The sequence below is a fragment of the Macaca nemestrina genome, chromosome 19 (assembly GCF_043159975.1).
Source record: "Macaca nemestrina isolate mMacNem1 chromosome 19, mMacNem.hap1, whole genome shotgun sequence".
In the NCBI taxonomy this organism is placed as follows: domain Eukaryota; kingdom Metazoa; phylum Chordata; class Mammalia; order Primates; family Cercopithecidae; genus Macaca; species Macaca nemestrina.
Window position 1 is genome coordinate 82,497,011 of NC_092143.1, and position 20,942 is coordinate 82,517,952.

A 20,942-nucleotide genomic window follows, 5' to 3' on the forward strand; every position below is an offset into this window, starting at 1 on the left:
GACCAAGGCATCATTGCATAGATTTGAGGCACTAGAACCCAAACCTGAACTGCTGGAAATGCAGATGCCCAGGCAGACCTCCTGGTCAGGCCTCAAATCCCACCTTCCGCACCTGTTCCTGGGAGAGGAAGTTTGTGCCCATGGTCATCTGTCCCTCTGCCGCTCCATTCAGATGTGTCCACGTCCCCATGGCCCCTCCATCCAAGAGAAAGCAACACACGTGTGTACCCAGGAAACATGTACAAAATGCCTTGCAGCCCTGTGGATTCTTACTGGCCAGATAGCCATGGACTGTGGAATGGAACATAAATACCACACGATGCAGTTCTCCTTGGCAGCAACAATGAGCGAACAAATAACATAGACAATAAAATGAATAATTTCACAGGTACAATGAGCAGCAAACAAAACCAGGCACAAATGAGAACCTGCGTGATTCAATTCATAGAAAGTTCAAGAATACGCAAAACGAACCTGTTGTAACGGAAAGCAAAACAGTGTGATCTCCAGTGTGGGGTGGGTGGCACTGCCTTAAAGGGGCAAGGGGAGCCTAATGGGCATTGCAAATATTCTGTCCTGATCTGAACAGTTTATGAAAATAAACATTCACACAAAGATCTGTGCGTTTTAGCATGTGCACATTATTCTGCAGTACTATTGTTCTTAATTTTTTAAAGCCCAGCATGAACCAACTGGTAGCCCCTGGGCAAGGAGCAGCCCCTGGGGCAGACTTCTGAGCACAGGGTTGGACAAAACGGGGCAGGGAATGGACCTGGTGGAAAATAACCAGTGAGATGCTCAGAAAATGTTTGCTGAGTGGGACAGCAATCATTTACACCTTAGTATAAATAAATATAGAAAAGGTGGTTTTTTTGGGGTTTTTTTTGTTTTTGTTTTTGTTTTTGTTTTGAGACAGAGTCTTGCTCTGTTGCCCAGGCTGGAGTGCTGTGGCCGGATCTCAGCTCACTGCAAGCTCCGCCTCCCGGGTTCACGCCATTCTCCTGCCTCAGCCTCCCGAGTAGCTGGGACTACAGGCGCCGCCACCGCACCCGGCTAGTTTTTCTGTATTTTTTAGTAGAGATGGGGTTTCACCGTGTTAGCCAGGATGGTCTCGATCTCCTGACCTCGTGATCTGCCCGCCTGGGCCTCCCAAAGTGCTGGGATTACAGGCTTGAGCCACCGTGCCCAGCTAAAAAAGTTTTCTCAAACAGGGAGACTGGAAGCTATTTGGAAATAGGAGGACACTTGGCTTTGGCAAACAGCAGAGCACACTGAAGTAAGTTATTTGCCTTCCTGACCATTCTGCTGAAGATGCTCTGGCTTTAGTCCTTTTCCGGGGCTTGGCGGTTCACAATGTATTTCAACAGCATCACCTCACTCGACTCGCACTGCACCCACTGAAACTTGGTAAGGAGTATATATCATCAAGGATCATTAGGAATAAAGAAACTGGAGCTCAAAAAAGAAAAGTTCCCGACAGTGACAGAAATTGAAAGTAGCAAAGCCAAAGTTCAGGGATGATTGTTTCCTCTACCAAAAAAAAAAAAAAAAAAAAAAACAGAAATTGGATTAGAAACTGGAGTTTCTTTGATCCCTAAGCATCGATGTTTATAACGTATTCCTATAAGTGGGACTCAATTTCTGTCTCAGGCACTCGCTCTTGGCTGGGAGTAGGGGGTGAAGCCGTTCACTTCTGTCGTGGTCTGTCCCACTCACACTGCTGGAGCTGACCAGGCCGGCCCTTCCCTCGTGGGATTTGAGTCTCACACACCCTGTGAGACGGACAGGCTGCTGCCCTGTGACAGATTAAGATCCAAGGCTTGGGATAGTTATGTGAGTCGCCCGGTCACCCAGCTAGAGGAGGTAAAGCCAGGCTAGGAAACTAGGTCTCAGCTGTGCCCAGCACATGCTGAGACTTGGGGAGTGAGGAGGCATCCATACTTCCAAGAAAGAGCAGAGCCCAGTGTGGCATCACCCCACAGATACTGCTGGGAGCCCAGGGAAGGCAATGCTGAGGTCCCTCCCTGAGGGTGTGGGTGTCAGGTGGAGCCCACTGTTCACAGCTACACAGACTCTGTGACAACAAACATTTGGTGAATTGAACTAAAAAGCTGGGTTCCCAATCATGGTTGCCCGGGCACACAGTCGTTGTTGAACACGGATGGATGACACCTGTCCAGTGAGAGTAGAATGAATTTGTGTGCTGGATATGGGAATGTGCTGGAAGGCTGGGCATGACTCTCATCATTTTCTTCATTGTCTGTTGCGTTTGCAGCCAAGTCCCCTGGAGCTCAGTCTGCCCTCTGCCCTCTGCCCTCTGCCCTCTGCCCTCTGCCCTCTCTCCCCACCCTCCTAGTGCAGCACTCCAGGATTCCCACTCAGCAGCAGGGCAGTGACCAGCATTTACTCCTAGCCCAAAGATCTGCATGAGAACCAATGCACACCAGGTCTGTGCCGCCTCCCTGACCAAGTGGTCCCCAGGGTCTGGTTTCACCACCATCTCCGCTTCCACCACAGACTTGCTCCCGTCCAGGGTTCCTCATCTCTCCAGTCTCCCAAGCTCAAACCCAGGGTGATCTCCCACTGGGTCCCTTCTGCCATCACCATGCCTGGAAATGTTTGCTAGTCCCCACCCCACCCCCAAGTCCACACTCAGTGCACAGGTCTTTATTTATATTTTGTTAGAAGTGACAATGTCACTATGGTTATGTATGAGATCATGTCCTTGTTTCTTCAGAGACACAAGCTGAAGAAATTAATTTGGAGGGGTTCAAATAAAAATAGAGATAAATAACAAATATGTCAAAATGTTAACAGTGGTTGAATCCAGGGGCTGGGTGTAAGTGTGCTCATTGTACTGTTCTCATATCTATACACATATATATGTGTGTGTGTGTGTGTGTGTATATATGTATATATTTTTTTTCTTTCTTTAGAGAGGAGGTTTCACTCTGTTGCCCACGTTGGAGTGAGTGGCATGATGACAGCTCACTGCAACCTCAAACTCCTGGGCTCAGGTGATCCTCCCTCCTCAGCCTCCTGAGTAGCTGGCACTACAGGTGCTCGCCATCATGCTTGGGTAATTATTATTATTATTGTGTAGAGATGGTACTCTCACTGTGTTGCCCAGGCTGGTCTCAAATTCCTGGTTTCAAGCTATCCTCCTGCTTTAGCCTCCCAAAATGCTGGGATTACAAATACAAGCCACCACCCTCAGCCCTGTTCTTTCTATATATCTCTATATTTAGAAAATGAACTTTTTCACAATAAAAAGGTTGGAGGTAAGTTGACCTGAATTGATTGGACCCATTTTCTCATCGATCCAATTGGGGCTGTGAGAGGGAGGGGCACTGAATGGCCTCCCAAGGCTGTGTCTGGCCCAGTGCCTCTGGGGGAAACTGCCCCTGTGAGCCTGGGGCTGGGGGTTCCCAGAAGGAGGAGTCCTAGACTCTGGAAGGCAATTGCCTTTGGCTTCAACAGTCCTGCAAGTCACAAGGCTTGTTGATCACTTTCTGAGACCCATTGTGGAAGAGGCACAGGGTCAGGTCTAAAGAGATCAGGTCAGCCTGCTCAAACCAGGTGGGGTCAGGAGGAGCCGGCGGGGATCCCGCTGCAGCTCCAGAAACGCAGTTCCCAGGCGGCAGTCAGCAGTTGGGCACAAGAGGATGTCCGAACAAGCCTCCAACCCAGAAAGTTACACCTCTTACCGCCGGAGTCCCACCCCTCAACACAGAGCCCACCTCTTCAGTTCTGTAGTGAGGGGTTCTGTGGCTGCCCGCCTTCCTCGGAGGTCTCAGAGGCCCCAATAGCATCTTCTGATGGGAACAACCATGAGAGCAGGGTGTGGACGGAAAGCCCCCAGCCCCAGCGAGATTCGCTCTCTGCCTCCTCACTCTGCGAAGGTCCCTACTACAGCTAAAAGGCAATTCATGCCGTCCCAAGGTTCCCTTCCCCTGCCGTTCCGCACGCCCTTCTCACTGTCCCCAAATGCTCGTGGCACGGCCTTGAGAGCAGCGCAGCGGGCAGGAAGCCCAGGCGCCCCGGAGAACCTGAAGGGCTGCAGGTCGGGTGTCTGCGGCAGCGTCCGCACCCCTGCAGGGCCCCAGCGGCTCGCTGAGCCTGGGGCTGGGCTCCGGGGGACTCCAGCGCTGGGGGCAAGTGGCGCTCACACCCGTCTCCTCACTCGCCCCACCCGTGGCCTGGGTTTAAAATCCACGCACCGGTCTTTCCGCGGCCAAAGCGATGCTGCGGGGTAGGTGATGACCCCAACTGCCCCGACCCCTAGAAGTGCAAACCAAACAGGCTGACCCGTGACCACACGAGACCCGCGGAGCATCTGGGCTTCCAAGGTCCTCGGTACCGCCCGAGGCAGCGAAGGACACGCGGCTCCAGGCGGCAGGAGCCAGGGACCACCGCGGGCTTCCAGAGCGCGAAGCCGCGAGCCTGGGCGGGGGAGAGCCGGTGCCAACGTCCTGCCCTGCGCCTGTCAGGCATTCGCCGGGCGGGCGGGCGGGCGGGCGAGGGCGGGGCCGCCGCACTTTAAGAGACGGTGCAGGCAGCGAGGCCTCCAGGCCGGCGAGGGGATCCGCGCCATGGAGGCCGCCCGGGACTATGCAGGAGCCCTCATCAGGCGAGTGCCCCCGCGTCCCCTGAGCCCCGCGTTCCCGTGCGCTTCCAGTCGCCCTGCGTTCAGCGCCTCACATTCCCCTGTGCGCCTCTCGTGCCGTACCCGGCTCCCCTCATCCCCCCGCTCCGCTCATCCCCCCGCTCCCCTCATCCCCCCGCTCCCCGCATTCTCTGGCGCTCCACGACCCCGCGCACACACCCATCCGCCCCGCCGGTGCCCAGGCCGTCCAGCCGCGCCCGCGGGCAGAGCCCAAGCCCGTCCCGCGCCTCCTCACCCTCTTGCAGCTGGGCGCAGGTGCCAGGGGTGGCTCTCGCGAGGTGCGCGGGCGTCTGCAGACCGGGTGACAGCTGACGAGTGGCTGCATCTCTGGCCGCTGCTGCAGTCGCGGGCGCAGAAGAGGGTCCGGTCCCAGGAACCCCGAGCAAAGCCTCCACGGTGCGAGGGGAGCGGACTTCTGGGGGTCCTGGAAATCGCAGCGGGAGCTGGGCGCGGGAGTGGCCCGGGCTTGGCCCCTCCTGGAAGCGCGGGCTCTGGTCTCCGAGGGGAGCCCCCGACCGGCCGGCGGAGCCCGCCAGGTTGGTGGTGCTGGGAGAAGAGCTCCTCCTGCCTCCGGGTCCGAGGGCAGAGACGCTGCAGGGGAGCAGGGGGACAAGGGGCAGGTGGACCCTGCGGAGTCTTCCCTGCGCTTCGCACCCGCTCGTGGTCGAACAGGCAGCATAGGCTATTTTCGTGCTTGGGTTAATCTTCATATCCCAGCAGACCCAAGCCAATTCTTGGTAAAATCCTAAGTCGTTGCGTGGCAGCAACTGTAAAGTATAGGTCTGAAAGGGAGATCGTGTTTCTCTGAAGATCGAGTACCTGAAAAAAGGATAGAGAACCGCTTGCGGGCTTGAAGATGCAGGCGTCCGGCGGCGCCGGATCCCACTGTGTGCTACGCGTGGCGGGCAGAGAGACCACACGGGTGAAAGGGAGCGTTCCGGCTACAAAACGCGATCTATGAGCTTCCCATCCCGGGTTCTTAAATGGGAGTTGTAGACACTGCAGGTTAGAAGCATCTTTCTCTTTTAAAACAAGCCCACGGTACAAGTCTGGGCGCTGGCAGGGGGAGCTGAGAAATACCTGCTTCGTGTGCGGTCGTTAACACGCTTACGCCTAAAGGTCAGGGCCCTGTTTCTTTTGCGTTCTTCCAGCACCATCCAGCCCACAGTCCCACTTCCAGGAGGTGAGGACTTAGCAGTTTGGATGCGTCCATCCAGTGAATTCACAACACACCGATGTTCCCCCTGTGCATGAGGGAAGGAGGTGTGGGCTGACTCTGCACTAACCAATCCTGGGTGGCCTCTGAGCAGGATTCAGGCTGATCCTCTCCCTGCCTCTGACTATTACAACAACTCATCAAAATCCAAAATGCATCTGTATGGGGTCTCCGTGAGGTCAAGTGTGAAGTGGAAGTGACTTGCTTATGAGCTGTTAACAAATGAAACAATGGGAAACCCTGAGTCTCCTAGGACACGTTCCTTCTAGCTTGGCTCCTCCCAGGATTGAATGATTTCACCTGTTAGGGATGAACTGTTGTTGCAGTTCTTTGAAATCCACCTGCTTCCAGGCTAAACTACTGTCATTCTGTGAAATCTACCTGTTTCCAAACTAAACTGGAAGAAAACAATCTGTAATTCTTGTTGAAGGGAAGACGCTTTTTCTTCCCTGCCCTTCTCAAAAAACCCTGTCCGGGCAAAAGAGCCAGAGGCCAGGTCCTAACACATTTGCTAATTGTGCTCTTGCTGGACTTCTGCCTCCTGTCAGGGTTCCTTAATTTAAACCAGGTCCAGGATATCATAACTCTGTCTTTATCAGTAACTACATTTTGCCAAGGAAATAACTTAATCAATGTGCACAATTTCTAAAAATCAGGTACTTGTAGTCAGTGGTGAAACCTTAACCCAACAATTTGTTAGTCAGCTGGAATCATTAGGGGCCTTGGTCCTGAGGAAAGCAGCCTGAGGTCTCACAGCAAAGCTCCAGACATCAAGGAGGTCCACGCGCAGGTTGACGGTCACAGACAAAGTCTGCTCTGTTCGTGTGTCCTGCCAGTGATAACATTCCTGCCAAACGCTGAAGTTGTTATGAAGCTCATACCTGTTATAAACCTCGTGTGAAATGGCTGCTTTCATAGCCATCCAGTACATCTTTCCTTTCCTTGAACAAGGAACTCTAGGTTTGGTGCTGCTATTTCAGTACAAATTTCACCACAGTCTTCTTAGAGACATTACTAAGGAATTAAGTTTGCTGCAAGTGAATCTCATCTTTCTGCTTCTTGAATCTAAATTCTTATTTTAATGAAGCTGCAAAGTGTTCAAAGACTTCATGGTCATGTATTGAAAACTTGATAACGTCAAGCTTTTTTAGGGAGCTTGCGAAGAACTGAGCCATGAGCCAGGCAGTCTTGTCGGGGCGAGTTCATCTGGGGGGCAGGTGCGCTCCCACCTGTGTATGTCACATCCAAGAGCCCTAGGGCAGCCGGGCAGCAGGAAGCCTCATCGAGGCAACACTCGCTTCTCTGCCTCCTGCCATTGACCCCACCACCCTCTGATGCTGTCCCTACAGCTCAGGGACTCTTCTCCAGGCCTGTGGAGCAGTTTCCCAGCCCTCCCTTCCTTCTCCTTTTCTTCCTAATGATGAGACGCAGGGTTCCCTTAGCCATCACTGCCCCCCGAATATTCCTGGGCACCATCTTACCTGTACTGCTGCCCCTCACCCATGACACCAAAACATTTGCTTTGAGGAAGACCTTAATCCTGGGCCCTTTTCCTCCATAGGTGGCATATAAAGAAAGCTTTTTAATTCTCTGTACAGCTCAGGGTTGTTTTACTGGAGAAGAGTTCAGGTCTACTGTCAGTCTGTGGCTTGTTGGTGTATTTCACACACTTTTGGAAGTTGGCGGTGCCTCGCCTCCCTCAGGGCGGAATACAAAACCTTCCCTTCCTGCCCGTTTCTGGAAGACACGCCGTTTCACAGCGTTCTGTGAAGTCTGACTTTTCCTCTCTGGATTTCTCTGAAACAGCCTATTTCCTTAAACAACCTGTTTCCTTGTATCTTCCCTGTTAGAGGTTATTTCCCTTTCTGTTTCCTGCGGTTGTCTGTCCCCACTTTCACAGGAATTGGGAGCGGCGGTTCTCACATGTGGTGTGTCTAAACGCAGGATCCTAGGGCTGCTCAGTGGCCCTGCTTTTAGGCACGGTGCTGATGGCCAGTGATAGAGATGACTCTAGTCAGCGGGCTGGAGGTGAGTTGGGTGGAGACGGTGGCTTGTTCACGTAGCAACAGATTCGGTACCTGTAGGCCTGGCGTGCAGAACATCTCATTTAACCACTTTCTGTGTTACATATGAGATGGTCTTGATTTTACATAATTTGACTCAGAAATCACTCGCCTTCCTCTTTGACAAGAAGGTGGGGGTAAATTTCCTGTCCTCAGTGCCCCCACCAGCCTTTCCTCCAGCAATGACCCAGCTCTTGGTTGGGAAATGCTACAGGTGAGAACAATAGGTGTTTTTTCACTGACAATGGCGATCTTGAGGGCAGGTGAAGGCAGGGAGAACCAGAAATGGTTGCCAGCTCTTATCTTGTCAGACAGGTAAAGACCGCAGGAACTTGGAATTAATCATTTGGGCCAGGTCACTGGAGCACAGGTGCTTACGAAGGCGTGAGCATGTTCGTCCAATGAGGAAATGCAGGGCCAGGGCTAACTAGGTCAAAGCTGCGCCTTTGATCACTGGGGCTGCATCTAGCATTGGAAGACATGGACCGTGTTCTCTCATTTCTCTGATTTTGGCCTGGCATCTTTAACTCAGTAAATAGATGGTGTGCTGATAGGTTCTGCGTGAAAGTAGGAAATGCACCGCCAGACCCCATGAGACAGATGCTAGAAGCCTTGTGCAAGACTGCGTTGACCTCCTGCTTTGGGGGCAAAGAGAGGGTGTTTCTTCCTGCTGAGGCCGGGCCCTTCTCTCCTGTGGGAGCCGCCTCTTCTGGCCAGGTGCTGGGTGGAAGCTAGAGCTGGGCTCAGACTCTGGTCTAGCCTTTGCTGCCCTGACGACTCCCTTCCTGCTTTCCCCAGGCCTAGGTTTCACTGTCTGTAAGGTGGATCCCAAGTGGTGCTAACGCAAGTCGCTAGCTCTCACACACAAAGGTTTGGCATCCAGTGGCCCTCGGGCCTTTCTCTCTCTCTCCTTGTGGGGACTTCAGCTCATTTAAGTCTCAGCTGCTGTGATGAGGTGGAGGCGACTCCTGGGTTCTGAATGTGAAATGTAACACGGCCGGTCCTCGCCGCCCTCTCCCCCCGGTCACCAGGGGTGAGAGTGTGCGAGAATTCCCCGTGGTGTCAACACAGCAGTGTTGTTCATGGCATTGTGTAACTGAGAACCCTGCATCAGTCTCTTAATCGAGGTGACAGTTCAGAAGCTGTGTGCCAGTCCTGGGGCCCTGTTGGGGCACAGCCCGGCTGGGCAAGGCTCTGATTGACTTGGTGGGCCCCTGGCAATGGTGTGTAGGTCATTCTGACAGGTCCGGACCCCAACCCAGCACATTTCCCTCCGGCTTGCCTTATTGAAAACAAATTGTGGCCGGGCCCGGCGGCTCAAGCCTGTAATCCCAGCACTTTGGGAGGCCGAGACGGGTGGATCATGAGGTCAGGAGATCGAGACCATCCTGGCTAACACGGTGAAACCCCGTCTCTAAGCTGGGCGAGGTGGCGGGCGCCTGTAGTCCCAGCTACTCGGGAGGCTGAGGCAGGAGAATGGCATAAACCTGGGAGGTGGAGCTTGCAGTGAGCTGAGATCCGGCCACTGTACTCCAGCCTGGGTGACAGAGCGAGACTTTGTCTCAAAAAAAATAAAAAATAAAAATAAAAAATAAAAGCATAGCCGGGCGCGGTGGCTCACGCCTGTAATCCCAGCACTTTGGGAGGCCGAGGCGGGCGGATCACAAGGTCAGGAGTTCGAGACCACGGTGAAACCCCGTCTCTACTAAAAATACAAAAAATTAGCCGGGCGCGGTTGTGGGCGCCTGTAGTCCCAGCTACTCGGGAGGCTGAGGCAGGAGAATGGCGTGAACCCGGGAGGCGGAGCTTGCAGTGAGCCGAGATCGCGCCACTGCACTCCAGCCTGGGCGACAGAGCGAGACTCCGTCTCAAAAATAAATAAATAAAATAAAAGCACGCAGTGTAATCATGTGTTGAAGGCAATTTTGCTTTTCTTTTCTTTTTTCGTTTTTTCATTTGGAGTCTCACTATGTCATCCTGGCTGGAGTAGTTGTGCGACCTTGGGTCACTGCAGTCTTGACCTTCTAGGTTCATCAGGGCTAAGCAATCCTCTCACCTCAGCTTCCCGAGTAGATGAGAGTATAGGTGCACCACCACACCCAGCTAATTTTTTTATTTTATTTTTTTATAAAGACAGGGTCTCACTATGTTGCCCAGGCTGGTCTCGAACTCCTGGGTTCAAGCTATCTTCTTGCCTCGGCCTCCCAAAGTACTGGAATTACAGGCGTGAGCCACCATGCCCAGCAGGTTTTGCATTGCTATCAAAAGTTTCATCTGGGAGGCTGAGGCAGAAGGGAGGACTCCTTGAGCCCAGGAGTTCAAGACCAGCCTGGGCAACAAAGTAAGGCCCTGTCTCTACAAAAATACAAAACTCAGACGAACATGATGGCTTGCACCTGTAGTCCCAGCTACTCAGGAGGCTGAGGGAGGAGGATTGCTTGAGCCCAGGATGTCAAGGCTGCAGTGAGTTGAGATCACACCACTGCACTCCAGCCTGGGCAACAGAGCAAGACCCTGTATCTAAAAGGAAAAAAAAAAAAAGGTAAATGTTTGAATTAATTTTTTGATAAATGAGGACTTACTCCAAAATGTCCTGTGATATAAGCCCTGTGGGTCTTTTCTTTCTTGTGATTCCAGCCACAGTTCTGAGAGTGGTTCTGCTGTTCTTGGTTCATCCTAAGTTGATTTCAGAAACTTCATTGATTGCTATAGTGACCAATATCACACTTTTGAATTGATTTCTGGCTCACCCTTACTGTGTAAACAGGTAGCTGTATGCACGTGTCTGAGGGCCTTGCTAACTCTGTGTAACTGCTTCATGGTCACTAGAAATCATTCTTTTGGATTTTTTAAATCTCTAAAACCCATGCATATTTGCAGAATATAAGTCTTATTTCTTGTTGGAGTTGAATGCCCTAACCATTCCTTCTCAAAGAGTTTCGGCAAGGACTTTGGATGTTCTAGTAAAATAGGAATAAAGATGGTTGTGTTTTTGGCTTGATGCCTTACTTGTTTCTTCTTTGGAATTATGTGTACATGTGTATATATAATTTTTAGTAATCCCAACCACTGAATTGCTTTATTTTAGATGCAAATATTAAAAATGCATTATTTTTATGTAGTTTCACACTTCTCATGAGAGACTCTTTTTAAAAAGTTTTACTTTTCACCTCCATTTTCAGGCCCCTGACATTTATGGGATCACAGACTAAGCGAGTCCTGCTCAGCCCGCTCACGCACCCAGCTCGCCCATTCCGGGTCTCCAACCATGACAGGAGCAGCCGGCGTGGGGTGATGGCAAGCAGCCTGCAGGAGCTCATCAGCAAGGTGCTGCAGAGCCCGCACCTCTCCCCCAGTCCACAGGGGGGCGCCCTGCACTCACGCGGGGCCATGGTCTTGGGCTCATCAGCAAGGTGCCGCAGAGCCCACACCTCTCCCCCAGTCCACAGGGGGGCGCCCTGCACTCACGCGGGGCCATGGTCTTGGGCTCATCAGCAAGGTGCTGCAGGCACTTCTCCCCCAGTCCACAGCGGGGCGCCCTGCACTCACGTAGGGCCATGGTCTTGGGCTCATCAGCAAGCTGCTGCAGAGCACGCACCTCTCCCCCAGTCCACAGGGGGGCGCCCTGCACTCACGCGAGGCCATGGTCTTGGGCTCATCAGCAAGGTGCTGCAGAGCACGCACCTCTCCCCCAGTCCACAGGGGGGCGCCCTGCACTCACGCGGGGCCATGGTCTTGGGCTCATCAGCAAGGTGCTGCAGAGCCCACACCTCTCCCCCAGTCCACAGGGGGGCGCCCTGCACTCACGCGGGGCCATGGTCTTGGGCTCATCAGCAAGGTGCTGCAGAGCACGCACCTCTCCCCCAGTCCACAGGGGGGCGCCCTGCACTCACGCGAGGCCATGGTCTTGGGCTCATCAGCAAGCTGCTGCAGAGCACGCACCTCTCCCCCAGTCCACAGGGGGGCGCCCTGCACTCATGCGGGGCCATGGTCTTGGGCTCATCAGCAAGGTGCCGCAGAGCATGCACCTCTCCCCCAGTCCACAGGGGGGCGCCCTGCACTCATGCGGGGCCATGGTCTTGGGCTCATCAGCAAGGTGCTGCAGGCACTTCTCCCCCAGTCCACAGCGGGGCGCCCTGCACTCACGTAGGGCCATGGTCTTGGGCTCTAAGCCAGGGCCAGCACAGAAAGGTCAAGAAAAGCTGCATCTCACCAGGAGGAAACGGGGAGAGAAATTGGGAATGACTGCTGGTGGTTCTGGAGTTTCTTTTTCTTTTTCTGTTTTTGAGACAGGGTCTTGCCATACTGCCCAGGCTGGCCTCAAACTCCTGGGCGTAAGTGATCCTCCCACCTCAGCCTCCCAAGTGCCTGCCAGTTTCTCTCTTGGCAGTGGTGGTGAAAGTGCTGTAAAATTGATTGTGGTGACAGTGGTCCAACTCTGTGAGCATACCAAAACCAAGGCTCTGTATACTTTAAATGAGTGGATCGTATGACATGTGAATTATATATCAATAAAGCTGGTTTTAAAAGGGGAGGAAAAGAAAGAAGGAGAAACAGCAACTTAAACTCATCAGACCTTCTCTTGGCCTCAGAGACTCTGAGAGTAAAGGTTAGGTATAAATGATCAAGGGGAACATTACATCTCTGTACCATAAAACATTGAGGTACAGAGACAAAAACCTTAAAAGTCACTAATGGAGAATGTCACTTTGTTTCTTTGACAAGGGAGGATGCAGGGATGGAGCCGGCTTTGGAAGTCTGGGTTTAGTTGTAAAGGCCGGGATCTAGAACAGTGTCCTAGACCACCAAATAAGGAAGAACCCTAGCCTCTCAGGGAAGCGTAACTCAGACTCAGGCACCCATGGAAATGAGAAACAAGCATCCAACACACAGTCTCTGAAGCAAGAGAGATGCTCAGCTATGCACATGACGCTGTGGCTCTTACAGCAGCAAACATGCAGGAGTTTTGTTTTTATTCATCTAAATAAATAGGTAATCTTAGAAATTACTAATATTATTTAATGTAATCATTATCTCATGTATCTTAAGAAGACAGATCCATTAAAAATCTTAACTTCCTGGCCGCATGCAGTGGCATGTACCTGTAGCCCCAGCCACTCCGGAGGCTGTGGCAGGAAGATTGCTTGAGCCCAGGAGTTTGAGGCTGTGATGCACTATGGTTGTGTCTGTGAACAGTCACTGCACTCCAGCCTCGGCGGCATAGTGGGTCCGCATCTTAAAAAGAGCATTCTTCACTTCCCTGCTTCCGAGCAAAGACTGAGTCATAGACACAAGTCAAGGTTACCTTTACCATTAAAATTTTGTCAGAATCAGCCAACAGTTCTGAAAACTGTAACTTAATAAATGTCATTGGATGGTCACATGGAAATATCTGGCTTCACTCCATTTCTCTGATGCGTTGCCCACCTAGACTCTGGACGCCCTGGTCATCACCACTGGACTGGTCACTCTGGTGCTGGAGGAAGATGGCACCGTGGTGGACACAGAAGAGTTCTTTCAGACCTTGGGAGACAACACGCATTTCATGATCTTGGAGAAAGGACAGAAGTGGATGCTGGTAAGCAAAAACACTGTCACCCAAACAGCTACTCGGTAGACTTTGTACCTACAAAAGTTCACGCCCTACTTGGCTGCTGACTTGTCCACATTCTTTTTTTTTTTTTTTTTTTGAGATGGAGTCTGGTTCTGTCGCCCAGGCTGGAGTGCAGTGGCCGGATCTCAGCTCACTGCAAGCTCCGCCTCCCGGGTTCACGCCATTCTCCTGCCTCAGCCTCCCGAGTAGCTGGGACTACAGGCGCCGCCACCTCGCCCGGCTAGTTTTTTGTATTTTTTAGTAGAGACGGGGTTTCACCGTGTCAGCCAGGATGGTCTCGAACTCCTGACCTCGTGATCCGCCCGTCTCGGCCTCCCAAAGTGCTGGGATTACAGGCTTGAGCCACTGCGCCCGGCCCAGCGTTGATTTTTAAAGTGAGAAGAGGGAGCTACAAGTGCTTAGAAAAAGATGAGGAAGTCAACCTCACCCAAGAGTCCACCTCACAAAATCTTATTTTCTTTTTCCTTCTTTTTTTTTTTTTTTTTTTTTTTGACAAGGTCTGGCTCTGTCATCCAGTCTGGAGGGCAGTAGCGCAATCATAGCTCACTGCAGCCTCAACCTCCTGGCCTGTTCGAGGGGTCCTCCTGCCCCAGCCTCCCAAAGTGCTGAGACTACAGGCATGAGCCGCTGCGCCTGGCCACAAAATCTTTCTTGAAAGACAAATTCAAGTCAAAGACAAATGCCTGGCATTTGTACCTTGGGGCAGCTTTGCTCTCTTATATTTTTAAAGTGTCACAGGAGAGACAGCTTTTAGGAGACAGATTCCGAGTCCACACATACCCCAGATCTATTCAAACAAATTCCGTATGATCCGAATTAGAGGCTGCAGCTGGAACCACAGGTGGGTTTGTCTGTATAGTGGAATGGGAATAAAGAAGGCTGGCCACAGTGAGGAGGGTTTGGGTAATTTTAAGGGTGTTTACGTTTTAAGTTCCTATTCATGAGGTCACTGTCATTAGTGAATTTACCATTCACAGCTTCAGCGGCTCCCAACCCCAAAGGCTCACAAGACCTGAATTTGGGTCACGAGACCCGAATCCTGAGTGCTGCAAGATCTGTATGTGGCACAAGCCACTCAGGAAGAACCTCTCCTGGCCTGGCATTTGTACTGGGGGTGGCTTTGCTCTCATATTTTTAAAGCATTTTGTGGGGAAAATTCTATTCCGGTGCTATTTATAAACCTGGGGATGTGCAGAGACTGTCTCCTCCTACCCAGGGGGTCTCCTCCCACCCAGGGGGTCTCCCTCCACCTCCACCCAGGGGGTCTCCTCCCACCCAGGGGGTCTCCCTCCACCCAGGGGGTCTCCTCCCATCCAGGGGGTCTCCCTCCACCCGGGGGGTCTTCTCCCACCCAGGGGGTCTGCTGCATGGCTTTGGGCTGTCCCATGGAGTTTGCTGTCATCCCGGGGATTATTAAAACACAGGGGTGCTCCGGGAAGGTGCCCACTCCCCCCTCACTTCAGCCATATGATTCTGGTACTTTCCACCCAGTAGCCCCTGTAAAATTGAACCAATGCTGCCTGCTTCTCCATTACCATCACTGTGTTATGGTGATGAGATGAGATTCTCTTGTCACCAGGTAACCATGGTGGCCTCCAGGGCATGTCGGTCCCCACCACTCATCAGAGCACAACTATCCACTGAGCAACGGGGTCCTAAAATCCAGGCCCTGATGCCACACCAGAGTCACCCTGCGTCCCGAACTGAAGGCAGATTAGGAAGAGATGTCTCGTGGCTAATCGAACACAGTCACAGTGTGTACAAATAGGTCCTGCCGAAAGCATCTCTCCATCAATTAGCCACGGAGCTGCTCACAGACCTTAAACAGACATATAGGAGAACCTGAAGCTGGCATACGAGCGGAGTGATGACGTGGGAGGGTTAGGAAGGCTCCTGAAACCTGCCCCTCCCCCCATTGTCACAGGGCAGCAAGCACATCCCCACTTGCTCACCACCGAAGAGGTCGGGAATAGCAAGAGTCACCTTCGACTTGTACAGGCTGAACCCCAAGGACTTCATCGGCTGTCTTAACGTGAAGGCCACCATGTATGAGATGTACTCCGTGTCCTACGACATCCGGTGCACGGGACTCAAGGGCCTGCTGAGGTAACACACTCCAGGGGTCACCTCCGGGGGTCTGGAGACTGCACAGGTGTGGCACGGGCAGCGGGTCCCCACCCTGTTCCTCTGGGCTCCCAGGCTGGCTAGCACTGGTAGGGGCACTTGGAGTCATGTTGTCTGGAGCAGGTCACCTCTTACCCCACAAGCTCATTTCACACAACAGGAAGTCTCAAGCCAAAACAGATTTGTTTCTTCCAAAGACCATTAACTATTCATTAGAAACAAAAGCTAAATAATAAATATAAAGAGAAACCACATTCATTTTAAGAAACCACACTCATTTTAGAGCCCTTAATTCTAGGTGATGACAACTAAAATCAGAGCCATGGAGGTTGTGCCAGGTTTGTATAGAGCGGCCACCTAGACCCTGGCAAATCACACGCTTCCTGTACCCCTGATAACTTCAGCCTCACCAGTAAGGCGGCATGGGCATGTGTCTTCTCCACATAATGCCAGGGCACCGTCATCCCAAAGACGAGGGCCAGGCTGGCTGCACAGCATCCCAGGAGAGAGAACTTTTAGAAGAGAGATTCCCGATCCAACCATACCCCAGACCTATTCAAACGAATTCCGTGTGATCAAAAGGAGCCTTCCTGGGTGTTCCTGCTCCATAACCGGGTGGCACCCCTGCCACTGAGCCTGGGACTGAGAGAGACACCAGCAGTCCCTGCTCTAAGGAATCAGCTGTGTGACCTTTCACAGACTCCTTAACTTCTCTGAGCCTTGCTTTTATCTTTAAATGAGAAGGCTGGTCAGGTGTGGTGGCTCACACCTATAATCCCAGCACTTTCGGAGGCCGAGGCTGGCAGATCACTTGAGGACAGGAGTTCGAGACCAGCCTGGCCAACATGGTGAAACCCTGTCTCTGCTAAATATACAAAAATTAGCTGGGCGTGGTGGCAGGTGCCTGTAATCCCAGCTACTTGGGAGGCTGAGGCAGGAGAATCGCTTAACCCCGGGAGGCGGAGGTTGCAGTGAGCTGAGATCCACCACTGCAGTCCAGAGTGGGTGACAGAGCGAGACTCTCTCAAAAATAAATAAATAAATAAATAAAAATTAAATAAATAAATAGAATGAGAAGGTTGCTTCCAAGCTCTTTACGATTGCCAAGGCTCTAAATACACCTATTTCTACTCCAGTAAATTGATCGTTGATCCTTAAAGAACTAATCTCTGGAGGGAGTGGATGGGAGAGCGGCTAACTGCAGTAGAAAGGTCTTCGAGTTGAAAAGTTTTGCAACTGCTGCCATTCCAGTGCCCCCTGCACATCCCCCTGGGCAGGGCCGCCCGTTTCTCTTTGAGGGTGTTGGTTCCGTGCCCCGTGGCCTTGACAACTGCCCTGATCTGCGCTGAGCACAGCAAAGGGGAAATGCTCTCCTCTCAGGGGTCTCCCGGCCCCACCTGCGGTGGGACAGGGTGTGTGGCTTCTCTGTGGCCTCAGTTTCCCATTCAGAGCCATCAGTGGCTGACTCTAAACTACAGTCACTGTCACGTGTTGGAGTCTTGACTCCCAGGAGAGCTTCGTTTTTTTCTTTTTGCCGGGATAGGAGAAAATAGTTTGACACTTGGATTTTAAAAGTGAGGCAAGCAAGAGAGTTACAGCTGAAATAGGTATAATGAAGAAAGCTAACCTCACCTAAAATTCCGCCTCAGCAAAATCTTTTCTTCTTTTTCTTCTCTCTTTTTTTTTTTTCTCGAGACCGAATCTCACTCTGTTGCCCAGGCTGTAGTGCAGGGGCGCGATCTTGGCTCACGACAAGCTCCTCCTTTCAAATTCAAGCAATTCCCGTGGCTCAGCCTCCTGAGTAGCTGAGATTACAGGCACCACCACACACTCAGCTAACTTTTGTATTTTTAGTAGAGACGGAGTTTCACCGTGTTAGCCAGGCTGGTCTCAAACTCCTGGCCTCAGGTGATCCACCCACCTCGCCTCCAAAAGTGCTGAGATTATAGGCGTTAACCACGTGCCAGGCCCTTTTTCTTTTTTTAAAGAAACAGGGTCTCACACTGTCCCCCAGGCTGGAGTGCAGTGGCACAATCATAGCTTACTCCTGCTTCCAACTCCTGGGCTCAAGCAGTCCTCCCACCTCAGCCTCTGAAAATGCTGGGATTATGGACGTGAGCCACCACACCTGGCCACAAAGTCTTTCTTGAAAGACAAGTTCAGCCTTCTTGGTACTAATTTTATTCTCTGATGGATCTGATGACACTGCAAGCAGCCACGGAACTCACAACAGCCCCACACTGGAGGCACCGCCTGCGGGGACCCTGTTGTGGGTGGTGGGAGCAGTGGACCCTCCTGATGAGACAGCTGCCCAGGCTCGGCTATCACATCCCCATGGGCTCGGCCACTACTGAATGTCCTGCTACTACCTTAGGAAGGGAAGGGGTTTCAGTATCAGGGTCCCTAGAACAGCCCAGCAGCCACTACTACCTTAGGAAGGGAAGGGGTTTCAGTATCAGGGTCTCTAGAACAGCCCAGCAGCCACTACTACCTTAGGAAGGGAAGGGGTTTCAGTATCAGGGTCTCTGGAACAGCCCAGCAGCCGAAGCCCAGGACGCAGCACACCTGTGCAGGTGCGGCCATCTGCTCCGCACAGGGCTTGCCGGCCACTCAACAAGCAGGCCATGCTTCAGCTGGCTCGTGGGAGCCGTGCTTCTTGGGGTGGTCTTGGGCCAGCAGCAGGGGGTCCCCAGGGAGCTCACAGAGACCTGCTCCCGGCCAGACCCACTGCTGTGGCAGCTGCATCTGTGCCAGCCTTGGGACACGTGTGCCCTGACAGTGTTCAGACAGCCACGCTCTAAATATGAGCCTGGCCTCCTCCGAGTGCCTTTTGGTGGGGGAGTGAAGTATCCCCATCCTGTCTGTTTCTCACTTGCCCCAGATCCCAAGCTAAAGCCTCCCGATCTCACTCTGTCACAGGAGCCTGCTGCGGTTCCTGTCCTACTCCGCCCAGGTGACGGGACAGTTTCTCGTCTATATGGGCACATACATGCTGCGGGTGCTGGATGACAAGGAAGAGCGAACATCCCTCAGGTCACAAGTCAAGGGCCAGTTCACGTGTGGATAGGGATGCAGGCTGTTGCGGGCTCTTGAGCCAAACACTGGGTTTCATTTGGCTCAATGATGAGTGTTGAAGATGTTTTTATGTTCTGAGCCACATGCACTTGTAGGCACTGGTCACGCCCGTCAGGAGCAGTGCCCGGGAAAGGAAAGGGTCTGGTGGTACGTGAAGTAGGGGCAGTGGGCAGGGTACCCTGGGGGGGAGGCGTGGAGGGCCCCGGGGGCCATGGGAAGGGACTACGCAGCAGGCGTGCCCAGGAGCAGTGTGCATGTGTCGGAGCCATTTGGTCCGTCATCTCCTGCAATAAACCCATCGCAAGAATGACCTTGTGTATGATACTTCTTGCATCTCCTTTATCTCTCAAAAGAGCAAAAAAAAAAAAAAAAAAAAAAAAAAAAACCTATCAGAACAGCAAAAAAAAAAAAATTTACGTAGAAGCAAAACTCATCCAGAAATATTCTAACAGATATAATCCCTCATAAGTCTTTATTAGTGCTACAAAAATAACAAGCTGCAAAATGTGATTGTATGATTTTTTCACATATGAATCTTTAGTGGGCTCAGAGGGGCCCTCATACTGAAGGACTCAAATTTTGGAGGTCTTCAAGGACTTTTTTACTTTCTGCTTGTGAGAATGAAAGGACTTTACTTTTTTAGCCTCCTTTTTTTTTTTCTTTTTGAGACAGGGTCTAGCTCTGTCACCCAGGCTGGAGTGCAGCAGGGTGATCTCGGCTCGCTGCCACCTTGACCTCCCTGGGCAGAAGCCATCCTCCCACCTCAGCCTCCTGAGTAGCTGACATTACAAGTGCATGCCACCACGCCTAGTGTTTTAATTTTTGTAGAGATGGGGTCTTGCTATGTTGCTCAGACTTGTCTCAAACTCCTAGACTCAAGAAATCCTCCTGGCTGGGGAGGGGGGACCCCCTCATATGGAAGCAAGAGCGGACCTCAGGCCCCGAAGCAGGAAGCTCTGGGCTACACCTTGTCCCCTCATCGGATGCCCTGGTTTACACCTCATGCTGCAGACACAGCAGCTGGTGGCTCTAGCAGATGCTAGGAGAAAAATCTTTCCCGATTAAGAAATGATGCCTTGGAGTCCTTTTCCTTCCCTAGCCATCAGCTCTGGCCATGGAAAGACACCACAGTGTGTCCTGGAACCCTAGAGGAAGATAAACTCTCCCGTCCCCTCCCCCGTTCCCGGGGCTCCCAGCGGCTGCTCGGCCGTTCCCGGCCTGGACGGTCCTCCCTTCACGGACAGTTTGCAGTCCCCTTTGAGAGGCCCCGTGACCAGCGTCTGCCTGAGTCCTGGGCTCTCACTGTGTCTAAGCCAGTTCTTGCAGAAGCTGGGCCAGGCCCCACAGCAGGAAAGACAAAAGGAAAGGAGGTGGCGTTCCTTGAAGCACAGGCTCTTCTTTCACATCACAAAAAAACAGGCACTTCCAGTATTGTCCCTTCTTTCCTTCCAGAATGAGCTGCTGCTGCTGGTAGAGCAAGGGTTACAAAGACTGTTCAGACAGCCGTCTGCTGTGATTTCAAAACATTTCCTATATAAGGAGCTCCTGACAGCCCTGCCCCCTCGGGCCAGCAGGAGAGGAGGTGAGGAGGGCTGCAGCCAGGCGTGTGGCTGGCCTGGCCGAGGGGCGCTCACTCCTGCCTCTCACTGACTCTAGGCTTGCGTCACTTCCCAAGGATTCCACCAGCCTGGGCAGTGACTGCCTGGCTTCCAAAAAAGGAATTTTCACTCCAGTGCCTGATCCCGTTGACTCAGCCACTGCCCTCACTCGCTGGGAGGCCCTAGGCCTGCGTCCAGATGGTAGGGCCCAACCTGTTTGAAGGGAGGAACTGAGGAAGGAACAGGCCTGGCCTTCTCCCCATAGGAAGGGGGAGGAAATTCAGAAGGACCCCTTGGCATTTGGGAACTTCTGAAGGAGCTGCGGCCCACCTCCTCCCTGTCTCCTGTGCCCATGATTCACGGGGTGGCCTGGGACGGAGCAGCCTCTTTGCAGAACCCTCAGGGAGGCTCCAGACCTCAGGGAGGAGGCAGCAAAGGCTGGTTTTGCTGTCGTCAAAGGCTTCTGGGGGCCCTTGGCCAGGAAACTGGCGGAACTGAAACCCACTCCCTCAAGGGAAGGGTCCCAGCAGGCGTGGCTCTCTCTTGTCTCTGGTTCTGATTAGATGACGGGCACTCCAAATGTGAC

General features: G+C 52.5%; 2 protein-coding genes across 5 annotated transcripts in view; one reads left to right on the forward strand and one right to left on the reverse strand.

The window, feature by feature from the left end:
* The window catches only part of LOC112426109 (uncharacterized), a 40,167-nt gene extending 33,841 nt beyond the window's left edge, over positions 1 to 6,326 (reverse strand). For all 3 annotated transcript variants that reach the window (XM_071085716.1, XM_071085715.1, XM_071085714.1), the window contains exon 1: positions 4,902 to 6,326. In XM_071085716.1, coding sequence (XP_070941817.1) covers positions 4,902 to 5,376 — 475 coding nt within the window. In that variant the 5' untranslated portion in view covers positions 5,377 to 6,326. The remainder of the gene's footprint in view (positions 1 to 4,901) is intronic.
* Positions 4,489 to 19,068, forward strand: LOC105478966 (cell death inducing DFFA like effector a). Of its 2 annotated transcripts, none has more exons than XM_071085717.1 (5): positions 4,489 to 4,630; positions 11,128 to 11,272; positions 13,377 to 13,523; positions 15,484 to 15,665; positions 18,603 to 19,068. In XM_071085717.1, exons 1-5 carry the CDS (start codon positions 4,593 to 4,595, stop codon positions 18,748 to 18,750), a joined length of 660 nt encoding a protein of 219 aa, XP_070941818.1. In that variant the 5' UTR covers positions 4,489 to 4,592; the 3' UTR covers positions 18,751 to 19,068. The 2 variants fall into 2 exon arrangements, with proteins under 2 accessions (XP_070941818.1, XP_024647701.2); XM_024791933.2 differs by lacking the exon at positions 4,489 to 4,630 and adding an exon at positions 4,946 to 5,062.
* The last annotated feature ends 1,874 nt before the right edge of the window (positions 19,069 to 20,942 follow it).

Bases quoted from the DNA above. Each gene is read 5' to 3' on its own strand.
- LOC105478966 (XM_071085717.1), top strand. From the start codon at position 4,593: ATGGAGGCCGCCCGGGACTATGCAGGAGCCCTCATCAG. The intron at 4,631-11,127 runs GCGAGTGCCCCC...CTCCATTTTCAG, and splicing joins TATGCAGGAGCCCTCATCAG to GCCCCTGACATTTATGGGAT. The intron at 11,273-13,376 runs GTGCTGCAGAGC...TTGCCCACCTAG, and splicing joins TGCAGGAGCTCATCAGCAAG to ACTCTGGACGCCCTGGTCAT.